This window comes from Yarrowia lipolytica, chromosome 1D (genome assembly GCF_001761485.1).
Source record: "Yarrowia lipolytica chromosome 1D, complete sequence".
NCBI lineage: Eukaryota > Fungi > Ascomycota > Dipodascomycetes > Dipodascales > Yarrowia > Yarrowia lipolytica.
This window is the reverse complement of record NC_090773.1, coordinates 3,050,366-3,077,110: the sequence shown is the minus strand read 5'-3', so window position 1 is coordinate 3,077,110 and position 26,745 is coordinate 3,050,366. Positions and strand designations below refer to the sequence as shown.

Below are 26,745 nucleotides of genomic sequence, written 5' to 3'. Positions count from 1 at the left end.
ACTTGTAATTCATCTCTAGATATCCTATCATGTCTCTCTGTGTGTTCTCTGAGATATAATTACTCTCCCGTCTTTAATCAAAGAGTACGAACGTAGAATATAAGCGAATCTAGACTCGGACGCACATCTCGCAAGTTGAATCAGAGACTGTCATACAACGACGACAGCTTGAGACACTACTTGTGGAACAAGAGACTAACGCTATGGATACACTGGATCAGAAGAGTCCTAATTGTCTATAACCGTTTCAGTGTCTGCTACGGTTCTGAAGGACAGTATGAGATCAGGTATGATCATGTCTCCAGTCTCCGATGCTGCTCGGAGAACAAAGGCTGTCCCGGGCGTGCTCTGGGCAATACACACAGCAGTATTATCGATTGTTTGGTCACGTGGCTCGTATACTTCCCGAAAAGCAACTTTGAATTTGTTTTGTTTCACTTCATCCACGTGAAGTCGATCATGACTCACCAAATGACTCGCTTCCGCACCCCCTCCACGCTCTCCCATCACGCATACACTTTTTCTGCATGTTTCAGGCACCGGCCGTACTCGGCAATGGCGGCTAAGAAGTTATCGACGGCCACTAATGGACAAAAATCGGTAATGTGGGTGGGTTATTTCCGCATTTTATTGTAGTTTATGCCAGGCAGACTACTTTTTGGGTATTTTCAGACACAGTAATGTCAATCACCGTTGTTTTTTTGTTTTTTTCTGCATATACATTCATTTAATTATAACTTCGGTATTTTTTAAATTTTTTATAAGATTCAATAAGTTCCAAGTAATGTTGCAAGTATCAAGATTCTGGATTCAACACCAAAACATGACCTCCTGCCGATTAATAACAATTACAGCCTGGGTATGGTGTTCTTATCAAGTCTATAAATACAGAGATGGTTTTCTTATCTGGATTATTCAGGCCCTTCTACTGTTTTGGGACTGCTGAACCAGTCCTGATCTGTTTCCACTAAACAAAAGTCTTAACTATTTAAAGTAGTTGAAGCCCTAACGGCCGTTCACAGTGGTGGATTCTTGACGCCGTTGATCGGGATGGAGTGGGTTGGACTCTGTCTGTCATTGTATATTTTAGTCAGCAGATTTACATTTACCATCTTCGTATCTATTCTGGTGGCCCATCTCAAATGGCCAAGTTGATCAAGTTCGTTACAACTTTGAGAGCTTAGGGAAATGATTGATTGAAGCTATAAAAATCCTCAGCAATTACTTTCAGTATATTGGTATCCTGAATGTAAAAATATGGTGGTTGATCTACATTACCCACCTAGTACCAAGAAGGAAAGTTGCTCATTCTTGTCACAGCTCCATAGGCCTAACAGAGTCCATGAAGCTGGTGGACATCTACTCTCAATTCAGCTCTACACATTTCAATAAGTCATTAATCATCACATCATAGTTATAGAGGTGGCTCTGAACTGAACTGACCCTAGACATTTGGTGGAGATGGTTCTAGTCAAGAAGCGTAGTCGGTTGGCTATAGCACCTTGCAGTTCTTCGATCGAGCAGATCCCTTAGTAGGGCTTGGTGGGAAGACCACAGAAACCAAGAGGAGGCTCGAGGTACTTGCCATAGTCGGCCCACAGAGCAGCTCCGCACTGGAGACAAGGGTCCAGAGCATCAAAGAAGGGGGTTCCAGGCTTGCACATGCAGTCCTGGTTCCAGGAATCACCCTCGGCGCACTTTCGGGAGTCCTCGATCATGGTTCCGCAAGTCTTGTGGCACTCGTAGGAGGCCTCATCGGCAGGAGCAGGAAGGGCAGACACGGAGGCAGCCAGGAGGGCAACGGTAGCAAAGAGAGAGAACTTCATGGTGGAGAGATGGGCGGTGGAAGAGTATTGGGAAGGAGCATTGTGTGGAAACTTGGGGGTTTATATACTTGTCAATTACCGTAGATAGAGTTGACACAATGTTGATCTGATTGATTAGACAAGACAGATGTTAACTTTTGACAAGGAGGTTTCAGAGTGATGTAACGTAGGCTTCTTGGCGCGAGGGGGCACATATCGGCAAGTCTGAGACGGCATTCGGCTTTGACGTTTGAACGTGCCACGTTTGAACGTGCCACTCTTGTATATCATGACATCAATTGGAACTGTACCATGATCAATTGATGCTGTACATTGTGTGACTGGTAGCAATTGCTACCCCCAATGGTGTTATAACGGTCAAGTCATAGCTTTTCCGAGGACGACAACGTTCAACGTCACCGTTGTGGCGGTGCTATTGACTTTTTCAACTCCCTTTCTATCCAGAGATTCATTAGAGGTGGTATGAATGCATGACATTGAGTGGATCATGCCCAGTAAGACAACCCAAAGTAGCTACACCATCACGGGAAGGCCGAATAGCTTGAAATTCTAGCATCTCCACTCAATCAGCCTGGTATTATTATCCCTCAATATTTTTCCCAAATTGCACTTCTTGGGACCCTTTGACTCCCCCTACAAGTAGCTCCGTGCATATCTTAGATTATCGAGATAACATCAAGGTTTCGAGGACAAAGATGCCGTGCCGAAAGAGGAGATATTGTCCAATCAAAGGCCATTGGTAAGTTGGCAGATAGTTGCTTGATTGATTGAGTGTGTGCTTAATGTGGACTCTAAACGGCCAATTGGTGCATTTACCATGGAAAACATTCTCCGTACATATCACTGTAGTGTACATGCTGTAGTGAGACAGTGACTCCACCGACGTGTACAGTACGTACGTACATACCAGTACACACTCAAGAGAGAAGGCCAAAAGCGGTGGCTGCACCATTCAAGCACGTTCTAGGGGAATTAAGGCACCATATCAAACCCTTATATCGGTTCGTTGTTGCCGTGTCCCCGACCGGAGCTGCAATGACTGTCTCTCTGACATGTCGTAGACCTACAAGAACAACTACAGTGGCTCATCAATTGGCCCTGTATCAGCCACCGCGGGACTCGGACCTGAGACAAGGGCCCTGGATCACACCGCCACAATCTAATCAATCACATCTACGTGTCTCTCTCGGCTGTAGATCTCATACTGCTCCTACGCTAAAGGTACAACATGTGCCGTAGACTCTTGGCGGATGCATAGGGTGGAGGAGGCACGTTGACAGGACCAACAAGTAGTGCCTTGGAAGGTTGAAAAGCACCGAAAGACGATTTCAAAGACGCTCAAGCAAGCCGTTGGCTTTGCTGCAACAATTAGTTGATTGGTTCGTCCTCATCGCAGCACCTCCATCACATCATGTCTTCATTTGACTCTTGAGTATACACACAGCAACACACTACTGCCAAAGATACTAAACAAGACTCCACCGTGTCTCTTTCTCCAAATAGTAGATGCATCTGAATTGATGTCATCAATCACCCCTGCAAGTCTGCACGGCGCTCATTTGTGTCCGAGCAGACAGACAAACGTCTGATTGCTGTGACTTTGAGTGCCCGTGCATCCCCGTTATTTCGAGTGACAGCGCTCATCCCCCCCCAGTAACTGCCAGGAGACAGACCGACATTGGTGTGAATGTGTATTGAATGTGCGAGGATGCAGTATCGTAAACGGTATCGAACACACATGCGTTACTGTATATATACGCAATACACTGCTCCAACTTGCATCCCGCTTCAAACTACAATACGCCTTGGTCAAATTTCACAGAATAAATAAGCTAATTAAACGGATTACGGAATCAAAGGTCCAGAAGAAGGGGAACATGCGAGCAGGACTAGAAAGTAAATCAGCTGCAGACAGCTCGCTAGGCCCGTGCCTACAACCCCAGCTCACTCGTCCTCCTCCTAATCGTCTCTCCAAACGAGGAAACCACAATCGGGCTCTCCGAGTCCAAGGAATCCACAGTGGCACTTCGGGACGGCGGGATCGTCAACTTCAAATCTGCCACCACAGACTCCGCCATAGAGGGGCTGACAGGATGGTGCTGACGCATCAGAGGAGAAGGAGATCTCAGCGCAGACTGAGACCGCGTATCAAACCGGCCCAGTCTATCACTAGAAGCCGTAGTCTCCTCGTTTTCTGTATGAACGACATCAGCAAACGAGCAGAACGACAGCACCTGCCGTCCGTCTCCTCCGTTGAGTTTATCGGGAGATAGGGAACCACCCGTATGGCTCGCAGTCAGTGGATGTACGCTCATGGAATTGTTGCGTGTTCGAGGACCGCCCGAGGAGGCATCCTGCAGCATTGTGGGGCTGCCAGGAGACCACAGAGAGTTCAGAGAAGCCTCTGTGGGTGATCTGGCTCGAATTGACGACGGTCTACGCAGCGAAATGACATCAATGTCCTCGGGATTCACCTTGGAGTTGATGATGGCCTCCGTGGACGCATCCAGAGCCGGAGCAACCCTATCTTCGCCGTGGTAGTGGGTATTGTCGTGGTTGTGCCAGATCTTGGACGATGATGCTCCGGCGCTCGTAGCAGCCACAGAAAACTCCTGCACGTTGCGTTCAAAGATCATGGAAGAGGCAGGCGAGGAAAGAGCCGAAACAGACTCGGTCATCGAGTTCTGGCTCTTGGGCGACATGGACGAAACTGCGGTGGTCGCGGCAGCCATGGGGATCGCAGGTGTGTCACTTAGACCACCCCTCATTGCTGCAGCCAGAGAGGGTCGCGAAGAGGAGCCTGTTACGGTGGGAGCCGCAGGGGCTACCGAAGACATAAACTCCTTATTGGCCGATCGGACGGGAATGGCCTGGTTGTTAGTCTGGCCCAGAGATTGTGCCAGCGATGGCTGAGTCTGTGCTAGTGACTGAGGAACCCTGGTTTGCTGCGACTCTCCGACACGCGACTGGACAGACTCAACTGCAGACTGCACTGCAGGATCGTCATCGACAGGAGAATCGACTGACACTGAGTCGTCGTCGGCGCTGTTGACTCCGTTTATATCACGGTCCTTCTCCTGGACGGTATTCACAGGAGCAGGCTGATGGGCATCCTGGAGCTGCTGGGCCAACGGGACCTGTGGGTGGGCAGGCTCAAATTGAGGTTCTCGAGGCTGCTGAGTCTGATGAGACTGTCGAGCATGAAATTGTCCGGCCTGAAATTGAAGCTGGGGGATAGGCTGGCCCTGGTACTGCTTGTGCGGCTCTTGCTTCACCGGACTTGCCTTGACGGGACTTGTGTTGGCCGAACTGGTTGAGTTAACCGACCGAGCAAATTGAGAAGCAGAAGTGGGGAGCGGAGAAGTGCCGTTACTCTTGTTGGTCGGCACAAGAACCACCTCGGAAAAGTCTTGGGTGACTGACTGGAACGAGTCGACACTCTCGTTAGCATTGCTAAGTGCACTGATGACACTATGAGACGACATGTTAGAGTGAGTGGGTCGAATCGGGTTTGCGCCTGTGTTTGTGTCCGAGTTTGGATGAATAATTGTGGGGATGTTTGCTGTCGAAGTATTGGGCGAAATGTCGGACGTGTGGCTGTAGATGGGGTTGAGGTAGCCGTTGTAGGTGCTGCTGCTATTGATGTTGCTGCTGCCTTGGTTACCGTTCAGGTTAATACTGCTACCGCTACTGCTGGGCAACGGAGGAACAGGAGGAATGTTCACTTGAGAGCTTTGTCTACTCTTGGGTTTTGTTTCAGGTACACCGACAAGGTTGGTTCGACTGCTGGAGCCGTTTGCGCTTCCGTTTGTGTACGTAGGAGAACTCAGAGAGGTATCTGATGCTGAAGCTGCTGCAGACGCTGACGAAGACGACCGTTCCTTGTCTCCTTTTGACAACGACACTGCGGAAGAAACCCTACGGAAGGACTTGGCGAGCGAGTTTTGCGACTTGCGTTTGGTGACTGTTTCGGGGGCTCGGACTGACAGCAGGGAGTTGACCGTGAGAGAGCCGGAAGCGTTGGGGACCGAGTAGATGGTGTGGGGGGTCTTGTTGTTGCTGGTGAGCTGGTCTCGAGACGGGTTGGATGACGGCGTGGGATATGCGTGGTGTGAGGCTCCTAGTCCATGGTCCAGGGTCGCCAGTTCTTCTGTAGACAGAGGTTCGTCTGTGTTAGAGAGGGGGGTTGTGGTGTGGTGGTGGGTGGTGGTGGTGGTGGTGGGTGGTGGATACAGAGAGACTAGATGGTTGTGCTGTGGTGGCGATGCTGTGTGAGATGCAGTATGCAGTAATATGCAGTGTATGTGTGTGTGTGCTGTTGCTGTGGATGTGGAGCTTTTGTGTCGACTTGTGGAGGTGTGCGAATGTCGTTGGTAGAACTCGTCGTCAATGCCGTATCTATAGGATTATTGTCGTCTTACCACTTTCTGGCTAGTCCCAACGTGCATGCAGATACATGGTCAGCAGGTCAGCTGGCCTAAAGGCAAAAACCATAAGCGGGAGCTTAGCCGTGGCGTTGATTTGACGGCGGGAGGAAAGAAGAAAAAAAACACAATCACAACTGAAATGGCAGCACCGCTACTATATATGTGCTGGCGTTGTTTGGTGGGTAGATGCACATGTCGAGGACTTGGTTTCAGTGTCGGTTGCAGCGTCACCATGCTCTTGTGTCGATTGTCTGTACCACATCATCTCTGTGTCCGGGTTGTCACACCATGTTAGCATCGCCCACTGTAGCTAGCAGGGTCTGTGGGGTCTCATACTCACTGGAATCATGGTCGGGAAGGTCCGGAGACGGCGGTTCTTTTCTCCAGCGCATGCTGACCATTGTGGGCGGGTTTCGGGGGCCGTGACAAGTGGTGGTGGTCAGAGAAGAAGAGCACATCGGCCCGCAAAACAAGACTGCATATCTTGCAGCAAGTCTGGTCTAGCATGGGATGTCCAACCAGATGGGTGGTGGGAGGTTTGAGGCGGGGAGAAAGAATATAATGTGGTTGGCGACGAGCTGAAGACTCCGTGTCAGATTGGTTTTTTATTCTCTTTCCCTTTTTTCTGCTTTTTTTTCCAGTTTCTACAACCATGCTACAGCACGTACTCGTACTACCCTACAGCAACCGCGTCCGTCTACACTTGGTACGTGCTATAGCGTGTTTCCTATGAACGGCCATGTGGAGGGGGATAACTACCATCTTGTGGCCGAACTCCTCAGCAGAAATGATGAGGCCTCCATTACTGGCTCGTTTGACACTCTTTTCTTGTTCCTATCGAACCGCCTTTGGTCACTGTTTCTCGCTTTTTTTTCCCCTTTTTTCGTCGCTTTTTTTCGCCGTCCCAAAATGCAGATCTTTGGAGATTGCCCACATGAGACAGCACGTAGTCTTACAATCGTACATAGAGTAAGTGAACATGCAGGGCGGCGATACAGTGGACAACAGCTGCGGGAGGGGACAAGCTGACTCAGCCAAACAGCGGCGATACAATGGGCACACGTGGTGGGGCGACTAGTTGGGCACGTGATAGGACTGCGACCGTCCAAGCTGCTTGCCCTCCCGCTCGTCTCCACCACTTCCGCACACGACTAACACACGTCTCAGAAGACACGGCGTTGGTAGCAACAAGGTTAGCAACTCCAAAGTTCAAGTGGTTGCAAGTTGAGATGGAGGGGTCTGTCTAGTACGTTCCACATGGCCGATTTGGACCAGAAAAGCACGTTTTTATGCCAACTCCTGCCGTATAATGCTTCTATCAGCTTCATTTCAGCAATCGGCTCCCTCCTCGCCATGTTATACACTTCCTTCCACCCTCCGCAGGGCACAGCCTCTTCCTACTGGGAGATGCTAAATGTTATTTTCCGCCTAGCTCCATACAAAGTGCTTCCACAATAGTAGCTCTATTTTGAACCTCTATTTTCTGTCCCAGTTGGTCCAATCTGGAGAAAGATAGACTTTGAAATAATCAGTAGACTGAGTTCAAAACAAGCCGTATAGCGGGTGTGTTAATTGGTGTTATATTAGCAGGAAGCGATGGTGTGAATAGATGAGGAGGGGCAGAAGCGGGGGGGTTCTAGCGGCGGGCGAGGTGTCACGTGACCCGGAAATATCGCACGGTCACCGCGGTCCCCTGTCCTTTCCCGTCTCTTCTCTCTGTCTCACTTTTCACCTGATCTCTTCGGTTCTTTCTGCAGGCTAAAAATAGACATGAAGACGCTCCATAATGCCTCAAAGGTGTCCACGTGCCCTCGCTGTAGTGTTGTGTATGAGAGTAATATCGGAGTGTCTCGAGAGTTGGTCGGCGTGATTTACTTGAGGTGATGGCTTCGATGTGATTTGGTCGATGATATGGTTGGTGATGATGTGTGATGATGTTTTTTGGACAGTCTTATGATACTCTACGATCAAAACTCGACAGCAGAAGTGAGAATCTCTGTCGATATTGAGCGTCAAAACACAACTGCCATGTGCCGGCACTTGTACCAGGCGTACAGTACTTGTAAATGTCGTACTCGAAAAGCATGAAGATTCCGACAATGCCTCAATTGATGTAGGCTGGACGCCATATATGATTTTGCCGTGTGGGCTCAGCCGCGCCTCAGGAGTATTGTCGGAGAGTATCGGAGTATTTCGTCGTGACCAGGTCATCAAGTGTGTGTAAAGAGATATTATGGACCAAACGGAGCTCCGAAAGCGATATCCGAGTAAAGAATCGGATATTGATGTCATGAGGATGGCCGGAGGTGCGTTTGGAGCCGCGGAGTCGTTTGCATAGCAGAATTCACGGGATATCATTACAGGTTTTTTACGGCATACACATGACGTTTAGGGCACCCAATAGAGATGTAAAAAGTTGCACAAATCTCGGGATATGAGGTGATTTAACAGGGTACATGTACAGTACAGTACTTGTACTTGTACTTTCAAATACACTGTTACTTGTACAAGTACGGTACACTACTTGTCGGTACCCCGTACTCGTACTCCCTCGACCATTTGAAAAGACAAAAAGTTACTTTACTGTAGTTGAGAGTAGTTGATCAAAGAATCTCGCTGGGGGTCCTACCTCGGGATTCCAGAAGCGATAATTAAATAAATACTCCACAAATCCATAAAGATAACTTGATAACTAAACTAAAATATAAGAAAAACTCCTTCTCCATTAGTAATATTTCGAGTTGTCTCGTGATTTATGTTGAAATGATCGCTCCCTCAGTTGGACCTTTAGTTGGGATGTACTCAAGTACTAACTACACCGCTGTGATGCAGAACCAATATCACCACTCTTCCAGACTAGACAGTATAAGCTGAAATACAAAAACATACCAAATAAACACCTAGATATATCTTGGAGCTGTCGACTTTCTCCCCAGCCTATTTGCAGAGATCCAAACATACCGCTTTACATGGCCTCTGACCTTCCCTAGCCATGTACCAGGAGTAAGACGTTTCTCTCAAGCCATCTGTTTGAATGGCTGAATGGAACTATCGCTTTCTCTATCAAATCAACCAACCCCTTGTTCTGTCAAGTTCAATACCCAGGAGTTCACGTGGGTTACAGTAGACATAGACCCTGAACAGGCTGCACCAAGAATTCTCCATATCCATCTATCTATACATTACATACATCCACCTATTACCAATGACTAACGCACGATGATCTCCAACTAGGTACTGCCATAGGTTGGACTCACAGTTGTTCCATTCTATAATAACTCGCTACGCTCGATATTATAGGTTCATCGCCAACTTGCACAAACTCTCCATAAACGTCTGCAACGACGCGTCATCAGTCAACACCACCGTGCCCGGAGCAGCTCCAGCCATGTCCATGCTCTGCGTAGTAGGATTCAGCTTAGCAAGCAAAAATCGCGCCTGAGAACCGCCCTGGTCACAGTTAATGTATCGAGGCAGAGGGAACCGATCACTGAGCAGCTCCCGCACTTCCTCCTTGGGCGCATCCAGCAGCTCGGCAATGTTGCCGTACTCTTCCTGCTCATGGTACCCGGCGTTTCTCCACGCCGCAACTGTCTCTCCATGGAAAATAATGACATGGAAGAAGGTGTCCAGCAAAAGGATTCGCTCAGAAGTGACAGAAATCGAATCTAGAAGAACGGGAATACCCTCCGGTGCGTCCAGCTCAAACGCCAGAAGCGCAGGGTTGATCATGACAATTGTAGAGTACACGTTTTCGGCCAGCAGGTAGTGCCAGTAGTACGCGGTCTCATCAGGCGAGTTGTTGAAGGTCTGCACAAACTGCGACCGTCGCAAATGGAACAGAAACTGAGGCAGCATGGTGCAGTTTGGAGGCAGTATGAACGACCGTGTGTCGCCCTTTCGGAACTCGCCAAACTTGTTGCAGAACTTGACCAGAACCGTGTCCAGCCATCGGATGGTATCGTCAGCTGACTCGCCATGCTGCATTCGGAACGCAGTTTCACGTGAAACGGCTGTGGCAGCTGCCTCCTGATCGAAATAGGGAAGAAGACCATGGGCAGGGCCAAAGTTTCGAGCCAGCGTCGACACTCGAACCCGGAACACTCCAGAGGGGTGAAGATAGTGGGTGATGATCTGAATCACGCCCGTGGCAACAGACTGGTTTGAAGGCGGCAGGGTGGGGGTCTCAGCGGTGTTCAGAAAGTAAAAGCAGTAGTTTGACTTGGGAGAGATGGATGCCAGAGACCAGGCGCACGTCTGACCAATGCCAATGTACTTGTCCTCCGAAGCAAACGCCTTGGACCGTTTGGCCAGAGACACTCCATGGCCAATCATTCCCTGGCACTTGAGCTCACTGCTGGTCTTGACCTCGACCACAGCACGAGCTCCAGCGTGGGCCATGCCAACGTTCTCGTCTCCAAACGAGTAATGACGTCGAATGGACTCTTTGCAGATGGAAGTGGTGAAGGAGTCTGAGAGAATGATGACTCCTCCAGTCTGGTGGGACAGAGTACCAATTTCAGCCACTCCGACCTGGTCGTAGGAACCCACAATCAGGTCGACGGCAAAGCCTCCGGCAGCTGCTCGAGTGCCCAGCTCGCCGTAGTACTTTGCAGCAGCCTTGTGGTGCAGAGCTGAGCCGTTTTGGATGTCGTGATGGCCTCGAATGGGCTCCTTGAGAGGCATGTCGACAATCTTGCCGGGTCCAATGGTAGCTGGGCCAGCAGTAAACACGCCGATTCGCACAAAGCCCTGGTTGAGAGCAGTTTCCGCAAACGACAGAGCCACGTTGATGGCAGTGCCTGTGCCTCGGGCAAATCGATCTCCCTCCTTGGGTCCAATCTTGTTGGCCTTGATCTGCTGCAGAGCGTCGACAATGGCGAAAGACTCTGTCTGGGGGATCAGAAACTGGTTGGTGATCTCCATGCGCCGGTTTCCCGGCACCCCTCCATTGTATCCAAACGCTTCTTCAATCTCCTTGGCTGCATAGCTCTTGGCTCCGTTGAACACGAGCGACCGGAGACAGTGGGGGTAGCCCAGCTGGTAGAACTGCACCGACGATCCGAACGACAAGAGACCCACAATGCAGTGTTCAGGGAGCTGATCAATGACCTGGGTCAGCGAATCTTTGAGCGATTCGAGTTCCTCGGGCTCGGCGTTGGTATCGAGCACAAACAGGAACGCCGGAGGAGTTGCTGCGGTGCGAGCAGTGTTGTACTCCACGGTCGAGTTGGCCGGATCACATGCAGGGGGAAGTTGACCCGCCACCGAGCTCATGAGCCGGTTTCGAGACATGCACAACCGGCAGGTCCACGTCTGGCTGGCCAGGTCCACATGACAGTAGGGATTGAGGATCGAACCACAATCCTTGTTGCCACAGATGGCAATGGTGTCTTGCACCACCGGCACCGTCTGGGCCTTGTGTCGAGGGTTGTACACGCACGAAATGGGCAGCACGACATCTTTGGCGTCACGTGACGTCGACGGGAACACGTTCCAGTTGAACCGCACGCCGTCCTGTTCCTCGAATTGTTCGAATAGTTCCATGGTGGTGACGTGTTGGCGTAATAGTTGTAGCTACTGTAGCCTCGAACCAAAGTTTATCATGGCGCACACTAGACACGGTGGACTTTGCATGAACGTGATTGGGGTGTGCGAAGATGGGCAGAGAAATCGGAAAAAAACACGTGAGTCAACAGAGTGATTTATAGACACTTTTAGCGGTTTTTTCCATTTTTCTAAATTGCAATTTCCTGCTTTGATGGACTTCCCCACACTAACATGACACCATACAAGCACACCTGCACCCAAAATATTTCGCGTGAACAGTGCATGTGAGATGGGAGGTGGTCTTGGAAGGGATGGTTCCACTTTGTAAAACACGAGAGAATGAATGTGGACATGTATTGGAGATCAGAATGACCGCACTGAGCTCCAGTATCGATTGGTGTGCTTGTCTTCCCGACAGAGTAACCACACCATCAGATGTAGCAGGAAATATGAGCTGACTCATGGAACCAAATTTTATGGCTGTTTACCACCAGTACATTATGTACACGTGAGTATACATGGTAATGTCTCAAATACAGATGTTGGTGGATTATTTGTAGCATGCCAATTATACCTGTAACTCCACATTGATGGAGCTTTCAACTGAACCGGCAAAGAGGATGATTGAGCGTGATTGGCGTGAAAACTGGCACGATTTCCCATGCTCTAGACGGTACTGTATGTCATTAAGAAGGTCCAATTACTTGAAGATTACTTGAAAGAAAGGTAACCTGGGAGTTAGAAAAGGTGCCCCAAGAAGGTCGGAAGAAAGAAAATACTGATAAAGTAAAGAGCAGAGAATTCTCATTCAATCCCATAAGCTTGAAAACACTTGGGCGACAGGAAATGTCCTTTTCTATGAGCTTTTAAAATTTTTATATTCTCAAAATGACTTGGATTTTGTTTTGACTTTAGACCTAACTATGAAACAACTCAAATCGAAGGCAATGGATTACAGGGCCGGGAATGTCGATATCAGTTTGCCAATACAGTCGTACTACTGACTGGTTTAAACGGTCACACTAGCGACTACTTCTCGCACAGAGTTCACATTCTGCTAATTACAATCTATTAATCATCCTACAACAACATCTCAATGGGGTTTTCAACCACCTGCTTGAGAGCCTTGACCCACTCGCCTCCAACAGCTCCATCGACGACTCGGTGGTCGAAAGAGGTGGTCAGAGTAACAACGTCGTCAAAGACAAAGCCGGCCTCGGAGTCAACGTCCTCAATGGCCTTTCGCTCGGTGGTGCCGACAGCGAGAATGGCGGCCTGGGGAGGGTTGATGATGGCAGTGAAGAAGGACACGGCGTGGTTCATGCCCAGGTTGGAAATGGTCACGGTACCGCCCTGGTACTCTTCGGGAGCCAGCTTGCCGTCCTTGGCCTTCTTGCCCAGAGCCTTAATCTCCTTGGAGATTTCCGCCAGACCCTTGAGGTTGGCGTTCTTGACCACAGGGGTGATCAGACCAGTGGGGGTGGCAACGGCGACAGAAACGTCCACGTTGGTGAACTGTCGAATAACACCCTCAGACTCGAGCCACTGGGAGTTGACCTGGGGGACCTTGGTGTTGGCCACGGCCAGGGCCTTGACAAGCAGATCGTTGATGGACAGCTTGTAGGTACCATCGGAGGAGGCGTTGAGAGCAGCTCGCAGCTTGAGCAGCTTGGACACAGACACGGTGGAAGACACAATGTAGTCGGGAGATGTGTTCTTGGACTGGGTCAGTCGAGAAGCAATTGTCTTTCGCATGTTGGTGAGAGGAATGTCGGTGTAAGCAGATCCAGCAGCAGCGGCAGCAGCAGGGGCAGCGCCCTTGGCAGGGGCAGCCTTGGCGGCGGGAGCGGCGGGAGGGGTCCAGTTCTCGACGTCTCGCTTGATGATTCGACCACCGGGACCGGAGCCCTTGATCTCGCTAAGCTTGATGCCCTTCTCCAGAGCAATGGTCTTGGCCATGGGAGAAGCAAAGATTCGAGAAGAGGGGGGAGTGGGGGCAGCAGGGGCAGAGGACTGAGAAGAGGGGGCGGGAGAAGCAGTCTCCTTGGAAGCCTCGGCCTCCTTCTCGGCCTTCTCGGCCTTCTCGGCCTCGTATTCCTCCTCTTCCTTCTGCTCCTCGGTCTTGGGAGGCTTGGGGACTCCTCCGGCGTCGTCAATGGTGAAGTCCTTGAAGGCAGCCACGTCGGCCTCGTCCTCGACGTAGACACCAATGGGGGTGCCAACGGCAATGTCCTTGGCTCCGGCGTCGAGCAGAATCTTGGCCAGGTAGCCATCATCCTGGAACTCAAAGTCCATCTGGGCCTTGTCAGTCTCAATCTCGACGAGAACCTCGCCGGGAGCAAGAGCGTCGCCGACAGACTTTTGCCAGGCGCCAATGTTACCCTGGGTCATGGTAGGGGACAGGGCGGGCATGTCGATGACTGTGTGGCTAGGCCAGGACTTGGCGGCGTAGCATCGGGTGAGGGTGGGGAGAGAGAAGGAAGAGAATGTTGGTCTGGGTTAGCGCTGGAGCGAAAGGATTGAGCAAACACAAACAAGTGACTGAACGTGCCGGTGGACCAGGTAGCCACCGGCGGATTCCAAAAGTGTACAACAGTGCTCTGTTTGAGGGAGCCACACAAATAGCAATTGCGTAACTGACTCGAGGCGACAACATCACTATCAACACGACCATTCCATGGACTTTGTACTTGTGTTGCCTTGAGCTGGGTTGCCTAACTGCTGTCCTCTGTAGGTGTGGGATGTGCAGGTGTGATACAACGAATTTTTGGGTGGGAAGCGACAATGTCGTTCACGGCGGATCTCAGAGGTGCAAGTGACGCTTTGATAGAGTAACCAGTGCGTGGGTAACTGTTGCTGGGTGTAGCTTGCAAATGATAAATGATTGTATGGTGGCAATAACAAAGAACACCACCGAGCTCGGCCATGGAATTTAGTTGTCAAACTCGACAATCGGACTTTGCGGTATACTTTCTTGAATCATCACGTTATTCCCCTCACCCGTTCCGGGTCAATTGCATCTGTGATCATTGTGGCTGTTGGAGTGTTGAGGCACCACCGGAGTTAAGCACAGCAATGAGAAAATGACATGGAGACACACCTATCAAAAGGAGTCATCGGGGGAACAGACAAGAGGATTCGTTGAAAGGCTCTTATCGTTGGCGTCTCCTCGTTTTTCACGCTTCTCCGATGATGATCGGTGCATGTCCGTACTACCAGTACTGGTGACGAGGCAAGGGCGAGTCCATGGAGCCCGCTCATCTGACCAGCCTGGTTTAGCAGTTGTGCGGACCATTCTATCACTGCCACGCCACTGTAAACACAAACACAATCACAAGCACCCTCCCACCACACCACACAAAACACACGACAGTCGGTTTCGCATCACCATTGCACTGGTCTTGGAGGACGTCAGCAACCCATTGTCGGGGTCCGCTCGCTACTCCATCCGTGCCTCTGGCTCTTCACCATACTCACCTCACTCGAACCAATCGAGTTGCAAGAAATCGGGCAGACATGTTTTCTCAAGAGTCGTTGCGTGGCGTTGCGTTGAAGTGAGAATCAGACGTGGGATAATCCGAGATGAGCGAAATAATGTTGGGTTCGCCGTAGCTCCTCCAAAGTCCCAACACACGGAGCACTCTCCGCACCGGAAAAAGTTTGCATATTTCGGATAAACTAGTGCAGCAACCGCGACGAGTGGACATAAATCTGCGACCGGCAGAAGAGATGAGTGGTCATCAGACCTTGGACGGGGTCAATTCCACTACAACCCGTCTTTTGGCATCCCTATTCGCCCCGCAGACCCGCCCAATGTCACCCCAGACAGCCTCCTAACAAAGCCCCCAAAGCCCACTAGCTCCAAACCTTAATTCCATGGTCGAGGATTTTTTTGACAAACCAAAAATTAACCACCTTTTTTTTTAAGCCTTCAGTGGGGGGTAGGTAGGAGTGGAAGTGGGAGTGGGGGGTTACCAGTAGACGTAGAACCGGCATGTTCCGAGAGAGAGAAAGAGCGAGTCACGTGCCGCACCAACTGTGGCCGGGGGCGTATTGGTTTAGTTCGTGTGACAAAACTCAACTACGGCTGAGTACAGTATGTACTCTGGTACCGCACATACATACAGTACATACGTCTACGTACAAGGAGAAAGTGCATGTTGAACAAAGCAGCTGACAAGTGGGTGGGTTGCAGGCAGGAGATGCTGGTATTATTGCGGTAGGCCGACACGGACCGATTTCGTTGCTGCTGATGTGAGGCAGTCGATTTGGGAGTGAAGCACTTTTGGTGAAGCGCCTCGGGGTTTGAAAGTAAGCGATTTGGGACAGTGATTTTGACCCAATCATAGCAAGACGTCCAGGATTGGTTGAGTGTTGGGCCGTTGACGTGGAGGGATGAGAGGATGGATGTGACCAAGTGAATCTGATACAAAACTGGGAGAGAACTGGGAGAGAACTGGAACATGTGCAGATTATGTGGGAAAGAGAACGGGAAGGTGGGGGATGTTATGGTCCATAGCGAGGCAGGGTGAGAAAGGGAATAAGAGGCGCAAAATTGGATGATATAGGTGGAAAAAGTACATTTCTGAAACCAGCAGAACCAGGACTATCCATTGCTACCGCCAAACATGCAATTGAATTCCATGATCCAGAGTATGTACTTGTAGATGCCATACACAGAGTGAAATCCAGTTGAAATTGCAGCACATTACAACCAGCAGTCAAAAGAGCATCCGGAACGACGAAATGACATTCCACAGAAATGAGAGTAGCCCCGATCTTTCTACTGTTGGTTTTTGCTGCGACCCATGTAGGGACAGTAGCAGCTACAATTGACAAACACATCTCCAGGTCATTTCACACACTACAATTACAGGCTTTCCTTTCTTCTTCTATGATGCCGGTACAGTATCTGATGATTGATTCTCGATAATTTATCGTCTTGAAAGATATGCAGCAGTTCACATTGTGTTCTTGGACGGCAGTCCAGTAATGCTGGTTGGTGAGACCTCAGAACGGGCCTCTTGCATTGAAGCGAGTACCCGTTCATGCCTTTGAGTCTGCTGGGTTCGGACAGTCTGCTTCGTTTCATCCGAACATTAAAAGACATCGCTTCCGACACTCATTCCATACCACTCACTACTCACCACCAGCTTACTCTTTGTCTTGTCTTTTGCAGCAGCTCGAAAGTACGCCTCTACGCTCTTTGAGTCTCTCTTGAGATCATCGGCCCAAACACATTCCACACCTCCCTTTTCTTCCTTCTCTACCAGATCCTTGGCTGTCTGCCAGGAGAACCGCACCACAGGCATCCATCCAAACACCTGGTCCACGTGACTCTTGAGCCAGACAGACGTTTTGGGGTCAGATGGGTACCCCGAGCCCCATGTGCCCTCACTGAGATCTTGCGACTTGAGATCCATGTCACGGGTCACTTTGGCACAAATGGAGGCCGCAGAAACAATGGGGAACAGCGAGTCGGCCTTCTTGGTGACAGTGAACTTGATGTGGGGGAACTGCTTGCTCAGCTTGGCCGTGTAACTGGCGGGGGGTCCCACTGTATCAATGTACGCCTCTGTCAGAAGAACACCTCGATCCAGCACACCCTGGATCAAAGCCATAGTTGTATCGTGTGCCTGGTCGTTCAGGTTGTACACACCACGAGACATGGGTCGCAACATGGCCGACGAAATGTCCTGAGCAGTCATAGACGTAGTGCACCACCCCAGATGCTCAACCAGAGTCTCATCACAGCAGATTTCGCGCATCAGAGCGCTTCGTTTTTCGGCCGTCAAAGTCTTGGAGTCGGCGAACCCCGTTTTCGATAGCTCCTCGTCGGCAAACTCCTTGGTACAGTAGGCAAGGCCGTAGACCATGGATCCCAGTACCGGTCCTCGTCCGGCTTCATCAACTCCAAGAATGCACGGTTTATGGGGGTCACGTGAAACACCATGAGGAACGTTACTGTAGTGCGTGTGAGTTGTGTGAGTTTTCTTTTGGGGCACAGAAGGCGGCATAAACTCTTCAAATGGCGTGTCGACAGTCATTGTGGTGGTGGTAGTGGTTAAATTGTTTACGCGTAATGGCGTTCTTTATTTTATTTAACGCGTCGGGAGTGCGTCAGAGAGGTGAGGGAGGAACTTACTGAGAAGAAAGGATGGAGATATGGAACCGGAAAATAGATGGCTGAATAAGGGAGGAAATGGGCAGTTGTATCTTTTTTCGATTTCTCAACTTTGGAAAAGTTTTGATGTTTTTCAACATGTTTTTTTCTTAACCAAAGTTTCCTAAGTAACTGTTCAACTAAATCGACAACTAAATCGGGTCATTTGGAGCACACAAAATCGTGGATCGTGGAAATGAAAACTCCGTGCATGTTTGCCTGTGGGACACATAGTACTGTAGAACCCGTTCACCTACAAGTAGTTACCATTATTCGACTATCAAAAGTTAACAATACCATATCTATGTACATATACACCTAGACCGCTGTATCCCAGTCTTCTAGAGGGGACAGCAACCCACAGCGAAGAGAAAAGATTCCTCCTGGATGTCAACAGGAGTTACTTACGTAACAACTCCTGATCGACGACTTTTCAAAGTGCTCCTACCTTGCCATCTTCAACCCCGCAAACGGAATCACCTGTTGAATACTCTTAGCACCAGTGATAAACATGACCAGTCGGTCAATACCAATTCCACACCCAGCAGTCGGAGGAAGACCCCACTCCATATCAGTCACGTATCCAGAATCTTGAACATGCGCCTCGTCGTCAGCATGTTCGTCACGTGACTGTTGCTGGCTCACAAACTTATCCATCTGCGCAAACGGCGAGTTCTCCTCCTCGTAGCCATTGGCATACTCCATGCCGCCAATAAACAACTCGAACCGCTTGGACAGAGCGTATCCATCACGTGTCCATGACTTGGCCAGCGGAGACATGAGCTCGGGCTGGTTCGTAATCAAAAGCACCCGGCCGGACTTTTCAACATACTCAGCTGCCAGCTCGTCCCACAGTTTGGCGGGGGACAACACAGACGGTAACTTGAGACCCAGTGATTTATACATGCTGACCAAACCATCAACGTCTGTGAGATCACGTGGCAGCTCGTGACCAGATTTGTCCGCAATAGTTTTCAGAAAGTCCACATGCTTGATACCCTTCTTAAACTCTTCCAACCAGGGAGTTAGTCTTTCAGAATAACTGGGATGTTTAGTAATAACGGTTGTTAGAAGACCAATAAAGAATTCCTCCAATGTGTCTGTCAGATCTTTCAACTCTGCATAGCCCCAGTAGAACTCACAGGTAGTGAATTCAGGGTTGTGCGTGGAGTCAATGGACTCGTTTCGGAATGACGGACCCACCTCAAACACTTTATCAAACCCAGAAATGACCAGACGTTTGAGCCACAGCTCCGGAGCCACTCTCAGAGCGATCTGAGTTGTTATTTCTTTGCAATCGGACTTTGACTTCTTCTTTGTCCTCGTCAAGTGATTGGATTCCGTGGTGAACGGTCTGGCAGAAGCACCTCCAGCTACATCACTCAGGATGGGCGTTTCAACCTCGAGAAACCCTCTATCGGAAAAGAATCTTCTGACATAGGCAATCACGGTAGCTCTGGCATAAATCATTTCTCGAGACTCGGGAGAAGTTGAAAAGTCAACAACACGATTAGCAAGGCGCTTGTGCACATCCCCCGACTGGTTGCTGGGCAATGGATGAAGACACGGAGTGAGAAGCTCCGCAGGACGCACAGCAATCAAACTAAGCTCACCAGCAGGAGTTCTACCGGGCTTTCCAGTCACAGAAACCACGTCGCCGGGCCGAAAAGTCTCAATTTTCTCCTGAAACTCCTGTTTACTTAGCTCGGGGTCCATGGCGTGCATCTTAACGACCGTTTGGACCTTGATTCCGTCCTGCACCAGATCCATAAACACCAGACCCTTGGAGGCCCGACGCAGCTTGGTAACGCGGCCTCTGACAGTCACGTGAGACGGATGGGGGTTTTCAAGCGTCACGTGATGGAATTTCTCTTTGAAGTCCTTCAATCTCACCACATGGTCCTTCTCCTCCTGCACCTGTTGCAGTAGCGGATACCATGTCTTTTTGTGCTCGTTAATGTCGTCGGCAATGCGTTGTTTTCGGTTGGCAAAGTCGGCCGCCTCGTTGGAATAGTACCGAAGGCTCTGGGGTCTCAATTGGACCCGTGCCACTCGTTTGGGGAGTCGTAGCTGGGTTAGTCGAGGACCAGAAGGGTGGTACTTGCTGTGGAACCGTCAGAGAGAAGATTAGAAGATTTTCGTCTTTCGGAGCAAAAAAGCTCAGTCACGCGGTCATTGTTCATCCTTGGAAAGCCCGCAGGAGCTGTTGTACTTACCATTATCAGATGTTGTCGAGATGGAGCTTGGATTGATGTTGACTGGACTGTACCCCTTCAAAATTTCAACTCTAATAATTTATGAGCCGCACGGAGAGAGTGAAGAGTGAAGAGACAGTATGGATGGTGGTAGAGAAGAGGAAAGAAGAAGCGGAGACTTGTGTTAGACAATGGAGACTTGTTTTAGACCCTAAAGACGTGTTATAAGAGGATTACATAATAAAAAATCTCTCTATCATACAATAATAACGAGATATTTACTGACCATCCACCTTGTATGTACATACTGTATGTATGTACTGGCCTGAAGAGATATTTCCGATGATATAATAGTTGTGAAACAAAACAGAAGGTCATTAATATAACCGGCTTAGTCATGTTTGTTCCTCAATCGTCAGTATCGAATGTTGCTTGACTCGGCTATGTCTAAGTACGAGTGCTCCTACTGTACCGTACAAGGGCTGGTAAATACATCGCTGCGATTCACAAGCTCTTCTTAGAGGTATACACACTATTATTGTTAAACTATTGTTGTACATTTTAATCTCTCCACTTCATTCTAGAACCAGTCGCAATAGGAGAGTAGCTGTCGATCTCCTATCCTATACTTTCTACTACGTAATAATTACATACTACTTGTACATACCGTACAGTATGTACCCGTCTACTCTACTAAACTCAAGCTGGGCCCTCCTGAGCAGTTACGTGATAATATATTAATCGCGTGGACGCTTTGTTACAATACAACCCACCTAGATAAGTCGCAATAACGCTTTACTGCTTACCATAAAGCCGCTTACTGAGCTCGCTGCTCCTGGGTGACAGGGGCACCGGCACCTCCGAGGGTCTTTCGCAGCTGGTGCTTGACAGTGACCCAGGTCTGCTTGACCTGAGGAGGAACGGCAGGGTGAGACAGCAGGCCATCGACTCGGACCTCCCAGGAACCGACAACGGATCGGGTGAACAGAGACTGGGCGTATCGCAGACGCAGGAAGACAAAGAAGATGATGAGCTTGATCCAAGAGCCTCGCTGGAAGGTGATGGCCTTGATAATCAGACCCAAGAACATCATGAACTCCAAGTTGGCAGCGGTGAACATGAACTTGTCGTTGTAGGTCTTGACAAAGTTGTCAATCTGGAGAGAGAGGCCAGCGTTGCCGGGGTAGCCGAGGGCAGGCAGAATGAAGCCTCGCACGTAGGTCAGAACATGGAAGAGAGAGAAAATGGCAAAGGGCAGGAAGGTGCCGTAGGTGGGCTTGCTGACGAGCCACAGGAAGGCAACCAGAAGGTAGGTGACGTTGTCGTCTCGGGCGAGAGCCTGGGGGTTCAGAGGCTTGCCCTTGTAGGTCTCGAAGATGATGATTCCAAAGGTGGCGATGACAGAGAGGAAAATTTCTCGGTACCAGAAGATGGAGAACTTGCCAACTCGAAAGAAGGGGAGGGTGGCAAGGACGTAGAAAAAGCATCCGACGAGGACGAGAAGGTGGCCTGAGTTAGTGGGAGTAAACGAAACTATGCGTAGCATAATGAATGAGCGCGCAACGAGTGGACAAAAGTTCAGCAACAGCTCTCGAGCAAGAATCAAGACGACTCATGTGACAATTGCATTGAGAGCTGAGATATGTGCTAATATCGGCTGTTGTAGGAATCGTCACAGGGCTCTGTGCTGTGTCGTTTGGGTCACGGAAGGCGCATGTCAAATGGTCAAGCCATGCAAGGCCATGTCGGAGAAGAGAAGAAAAATGAGATGGAAGTCGATTAGTGACGATGACAAGAAACTGGAACGTAGCCACAGTCCTTTATCTTTTTCCTATCTGCACCTCACTTCCTTGTTCTTCGTCGTCATGTGACAGTACATGGATAGTGCATGTTGATCAACGGTGGGGGGAAAAAAAAATACAGACTGAAGATCTGGACAGTTGAAGTTCATCGTACAGTTCTGCTCGTGTTAGGCGGCCCGTGTTAAGCCGCTTGTGCTAAGATGCTCCTGTTAAGTTGGTGATGTTATGCCATTGGGCAACCTCGTAGGCCGGCAAAACACACAAGACAACACAGCAGAACGTAGCACAGAACAACACCACAACCGTACAGAAAACAGTCGCATCGTGCTTCCATTTCACCTGTCACTCCCAGAAACATTTTTCATCCTTATCGCCTACAGGTTGGTCTCGGAGATGTGCTCGGAGATAAGGGCTTCATTGAGAAATCCACCGAAATAGTGGGTTAGTACTTACCGACAAACCAGATGAACTGGGGGGTCTGTGTTAGTATGTAATTGAGGGTGGCGACACTGTTGTGATTGAGCTGGAAACCGGGTCCGAGCAATGGCTGACGACAGAGCAGAACTGAGGGAGCGTTTGACTAGCATGCATTTAGCAGAAGATCTCGGGCAGCAGCAGCTTCCTAGCGCTCATTTGCACATTGATCAATTTCTCAATGCTGGCCCCGTCTTGTGATAGCTCAATTGCACAAGCAGCAACGACCGTGGAAGTTCACTGTGCTTTACACGGGCCATTCAAAACAGCCGACACTAGAACCGAGTGGTTGCAATGCTTATTCAATGGCCAACGACTCAATGCCGGTCGGAGTCATTCAATAACCACGACTCAATGCCGGTCGGAGTCATTCAATTCCACGACTCAATGCCGGTCGGAGTCATTCCACCACGACTCATTGCCTGTTAAATTCTTCTTAGAGCTGCTCGCTAACGCTCGCAGTTGAGCTCAATTACCCGTAAATGGCACACGTTCGTACTCACCTTGAACAGAGGCTCAAGAGCCTGCACAAAACCCTTCTTGGGGCCGGTGGAAGAAGCGCCGGGGGTGGCACTGGTGTGTCCAGCAGAAGTGGTGGTACCGGCAGTGCCGGTAGGAGTGGCTCCAGTGGCGGTGGTGCCGGCGGCGTGGCCAGTGGCATGAAGGGGCTCAGAGACAGGAGTGGACATTTTGCGATTTCCGTGGTGATGTCAGATGTCAAGAGGGTTGGTTTCAAAGACGATATGAAGAAGGCGGCGACTCTCTTGGGACCATATGCACCGTAGTAGCAAAAAACAAGGTTCCAGCTGTAGCAAGGAAGTGCAGCAAGAAGCGAGAGCAACGATGAAAAGTGACAAGACAAGCCCAAGTAGACAGGATGCGATTGGAGGACGGCATTTTTTTGGCCGTGTGGCTAAATATCTTCTCGGTAAGTCACTGCCCCGCCCCGCCGCAGCGGTTCCCCGCTCGTTTAGTCGCCACTTAATCCCGCTTTTGACATGCTCCACTGGTGGTTCGGTTATATTAGCGCCATTGTGAGTCTATTTGAAACAATGGAGTTGTGCATTGCTCACGCGATGACCAGCGTGAAAGCAACGTGAGTGGGCCAAGAGCAACAAACGAGGTGGTGGAAGGGAAATGAGGCGGTATCGGCGCCAGGCCAGTAAAAAAAAGAAGTTCAATTTGAACCGAAATGCGTTGCCCACGGCAGTTTTGAATTTCTTGCGAATTTCAAGGATTTTTCAAACGTCAAAGGAAAAATCCTAACAATCTCGGAAAAAATACGAAAAATCAATACCACCATGTACACGAGATGAAGAAAAGGAAATCAAGAGATATCCAACGTACCCTACATAGAAAATAAAACATTCTAACCACCCTATGTGGTGTTGAACCGTCTTCCAGGTGTTTGTCCTATAGTACATACTGTATACAACTGAGTAAGCCATCTACAAGTATGTCTGTCTATACCATACGACCAGATATTGAACAAATGACTTATAAACGTCAAAGACGCTTGAGATACTCTCATTCCTACTGCTACTATCACAAACTCAACCCACCCATGGCTAAAATACTACAAGTAGTCAAGCCATAGTTCATCATCTAACAGAAGATACACTTTCCACACAAGCTATCAATAGAGCTAAGTAGCACGTATCGATACTGTACACACTGGAGCAGCCATCGTCACACAATATGCCCCAGTCTCCTCTCAGATTCTACGCTCGCACGGCTGCCTCAGTTACCCGTTCGAGAGATCTTCCAAGGTCAATTCGGCTCTAACTTCCTTGTGCGAATGGTCCGTATATCATGGCCCAGATGCTACATATAACTGTATGACTACAACTCCATATACAGTAACATCGTCATACAGTAACATACTCGCACTTGTATGCTCCCTTGTACCACCCTATTGCTTTCATTAACACACAAGAAAAGAGCACGTCTTAAGCCTTTGCTTACCTCAAGGCTTCATCCCCATTGCTGGTGTCTCACTCTTAACCATGGAGTATGGTGCTTTTATCTGTGCATCAAATACGCTACTACCAGTGGTTGGTCGTTCGCAACCTTCAGCCACTCTACTCCGCGTTACGTTACCCATCCATTTACCTTTATATCTCTCGAAAAAACCAAGCATTAAGCATCTTCTCAACTCCCCATTAACTTAACTGGCCAAAATTAGCCGGGTGCCTACGACCGAAGGAAACCCTTCTTGGGCTTCCGGTCGTCCTGGGTGTTTCGACCGGCCTCGAGCCGCGCCTTGCGCTCCTCCAGCTCCAGCCTCTGCTTCTCCAGCTGGTCCTTCATCTCCTTGTGTCGGGCAAACAGCTCGGCCTCAGACCGCTTCAGCTTCTGCTCCTTCTCGGCAACCTTTTGCTGGAACACAGACTTCATCTCGGCCTCCATCTTGGCCAGCTTGGCGTCGTGCTGTGTTCGCTCCTCCTCCTGGCGCAGCGCGGGGTTCACCTCCCGGAACACAGAGTGGTCCTGCTGGATGCCCAGCGACGACAGCTTCTCAGTTCGGTAGTTTTCGTACAGTGTGTGGGCCGTCTTCTCCCGCAGCTCCTCGAGGTAGTTTCGCACCAGCAGCTGACGCAGCTTGACAAAGTCGCAGTGCTCCTCGTTGTCCACCTCAATCACTCCCCAGGGGTAGGACCGGCCCCGCACGGTTCGGCCGTCGGCGGTCTGCACCTGCTGGGTGGAGCCCACAATGGCAAAGGGCACCTTGGACATGATCTCGTGCGTCTCGGTGACGGACTCGGCGTCGTCGTTCTCGTACTGCGGAGGAGCAAAGATGTCAATCTCCTGGTGCCGGATGTCGGCCAGAATCCGCCGCTTGAAGTTCTCAATCTCCTCGTCGGTCAGCGTGTCCGACTTGGCAATCACAGGGATCAGGTTCACCTTCTTGTGCAGCTTCTTCATCACGGTGATGTCCAGGGGCTTGAGCGAGTGGCCCGTGGGCTGGATAAAGTAGACGCAGGCGTGGATCCGCGTGTCGTTGATGGACGTTCGGTTCACCCGGTTCTCGGCGTCCAGGTAGTTGTCGAACCGCTTGTCAATGTAGTCCACAATCGTCTTCCACGAGTCACTGTTGTTGACAAAGTCGCCGAAGCCGGGCGTGTCGATCACGGTCAGGTGCAGGCGCACGTCGTTCTCCTCAATGTCCTTGGTCACCGACTGGATCTCCACAGTCTTGGGAGGCTCCGCGGCAGGGTCCTTGCGCGGTTTGGGGGGATACAGGTCGTTGTTGAAGAGCGTGCTCACCAGCGTGGACTTGCCGAGACCGGACTCGCCAACAATGAGCACGTTGAGGTTGAAGCCTTTCTTGATAGACTTTCGGTGCCACTGGTTGGGCAGGTTGGCGAAACCCACGTAGCCGCTCAGCTTCTTGCGGATGATGTTGGTCTCAGGCAGGGCCGACGAGACCGCAGCGTTGCTGCCGAGCGACTTGTCTGTGGTGGGCTCCAGTCCCAGTGGCGCAATGGAGGGAGCCTGCTCCGCGACCTTGGCCTCGTCGTGGATAGGTTCTGGGTTAGCCATGAAAATGTGTTTAGGGGTGCAGTCGAGGGAGGAGCGCGATCAAAGGCAGGAGAATAGTTCGCTGGTTGCGTACGTTTACATGAGATCCATAATACACCAAATCACGCGTCCATCGCGGCTGGAGGTGGAGTCATCTCATGTCATTCCCTGACCTGGTGAAAAAGGCATTGGGTGACATAAATCGCGTTGTGCAGTGTGAGGAGTTGGGGAGCAGGTCTGGTGACGCGTTTTCTCAATTGCTAGTTTTATGTTGTACCGCCATCCCAACTCTTCTTCCACCGACCTGCTCCTCACATCATCGTCACACAGACACAAAGACGTCGCATCAAAACTGATATCGTCAATGTCACGTGTCCAGTTTAACTGTTGCTGTTGCTATCGTCTGTGTCCACCGGCCCCTCTTCTGTGTTCTTCACACGGAACCTCTTCTGGCTCTGTGTCTGTGTCTGTGTCTGTGTTCACCCCCTGACCCAGTCATAGGGGTGCAAGGCCCTCGAGAAACCCTCCTCCCGCTCTATACTCACCGATATCACTCATCATTTCAGCCATGGCGAAATGTCGGTTGTCTGTGTGTGTGTCGCTCTTACAAAAGGTGAAAGGACTCACAAGATGTGATGATGAGAGATTGGGTGCGTGGTGGTGTCTGTGAGGTGGTTAGGTTAGTTCGTACGTGTCTGTCCCAAACCTTGACGTTATTAGACTCACACGGGGCTACCTGCAAAACAGACTTTGACCGGTTGAATGAAGAATGCAGGGGAGGATAGG

The 26,745-nt window shown here is 50.1% G+C and overlaps 9 protein-coding genes across 9 annotated transcripts; 1 reads left to right on the top strand and 8 right to left on the bottom strand.

The window, feature by feature from the left end:
* Window positions 1-3,757: 3,757 nt before the first annotated feature.
* On the bottom strand, window positions 3,758-6,654 carry YALI1_D30705g (uncharacterized protein; the record flags this gene model as incomplete). Its single annotated transcript, XM_068282838.1, has 2 exons — window positions 3,758-6,064; window positions 6,541-6,654. 2 exons carry the CDS (start codon window positions 6,652-6,654, stop codon window positions 3,758-3,760), a joined length of 2,421 nt encoding a protein of 806 aa, XP_068138939.1.
* A 1,390-nt stretch (window positions 6,655-8,044) lies between these two features.
* YALI1_D30685g (uncharacterized protein) lies at window positions 8,045-8,611 on the bottom strand (the record flags this gene model as incomplete). Its single annotated transcript, XM_068282837.1, has 1 exon — window positions 8,045-8,611. The coding sequence occupies one exon, from the start codon at window positions 8,609-8,611 to the stop codon at window positions 8,045-8,047; it is 567 nt and encodes a 188-aa protein (XP_068138938.1).
* A 936-nt stretch (window positions 8,612-9,547) lies between these two features.
* On the bottom strand, window positions 9,548-11,800 carry YALI1_D30653g (uncharacterized protein; the record flags this gene model as incomplete). The annotated part of the gene is made up of 1 exon (XM_503201.3): window positions 9,548-11,800. One exon carries the CDS (start codon window positions 11,798-11,800, stop codon window positions 9,548-9,550), a length of 2,253 nt encoding a protein of 750 aa, XP_503201.3.
* A 1,083-nt stretch (window positions 11,801-12,883) lies between these two features.
* Window positions 12,884-15,321, bottom strand: YALI1_D30618g (uncharacterized protein; the record flags this gene model as incomplete). The annotated part of the gene is made up of 2 exons (XM_503200.2): window positions 12,884-14,297; window positions 15,281-15,321. The coding sequence occupies 2 exons, from the start codon at window positions 15,319-15,321 to the stop codon at window positions 12,884-12,886; spliced, it is 1,455 nt and encodes a 484-aa protein (XP_503200.2).
* A 1,581-nt stretch (window positions 15,322-16,902) lies between these two features.
* On the bottom strand, window positions 16,903-17,850 carry YALI1_D30593g (uncharacterized protein; the record flags this gene model as incomplete). The annotated part of the gene is made up of 1 exon (XM_503199.1): window positions 16,903-17,850. One exon carries the CDS (start codon window positions 17,848-17,850, stop codon window positions 16,903-16,905), a length of 948 nt encoding a protein of 315 aa, XP_503199.1.
* Window positions 17,851-18,410: 560 nt separating this feature from the next.
* Window positions 18,411-20,185, bottom strand: YALI1_D30570g (uncharacterized protein; the record flags this gene model as incomplete). The annotated part of the gene is made up of 2 exons (XM_503198.2): window positions 18,411-20,036; window positions 20,183-20,185. 2 exons carry the CDS (start codon window positions 20,183-20,185, stop codon window positions 18,411-18,413), a joined length of 1,629 nt encoding a protein of 542 aa, XP_503198.2.
* Window positions 20,186-20,978: 793 nt separating this feature from the next.
* YALI1_D30540g (uncharacterized protein) lies at window positions 20,979-23,126 on the bottom strand (the record flags this gene model as incomplete). Its single annotated transcript, XM_503197.2, has 3 exons — window positions 20,979-21,670; window positions 22,417-22,441; window positions 22,941-23,126. The coding sequence occupies 3 exons, from the start codon at window positions 23,124-23,126 to the stop codon at window positions 20,979-20,981; spliced, it is 903 nt and encodes a 300-aa protein (XP_503197.2).
* Window positions 23,127-23,513: 387 nt separating this feature from the next.
* YALI1_D30526g (uncharacterized protein) lies at window positions 23,514-24,608 on the top strand (the record flags this gene model as incomplete). The annotated part of the gene is made up of 3 exons (XM_068282836.1): window positions 23,514-23,533; window positions 24,145-24,242; window positions 24,490-24,608. 3 exons carry the CDS (start codon window positions 23,514-23,516, stop codon window positions 24,606-24,608), a joined length of 237 nt encoding a protein of 78 aa, XP_068138937.1.
* A 22-nt stretch (window positions 24,609-24,630) lies between these two features.
* On the bottom strand, window positions 24,631-26,529 carry YALI1_D30506g (uncharacterized protein; the record flags this gene model as incomplete). The annotated part of the gene is made up of 2 exons (XM_503196.2): window positions 24,631-25,967; window positions 26,505-26,529. 2 exons carry the CDS (start codon window positions 26,527-26,529, stop codon window positions 24,631-24,633), a joined length of 1,362 nt encoding a protein of 453 aa, XP_503196.2.
* Between the last annotated feature and the right edge of the window lie 216 nt (window positions 26,530-26,745).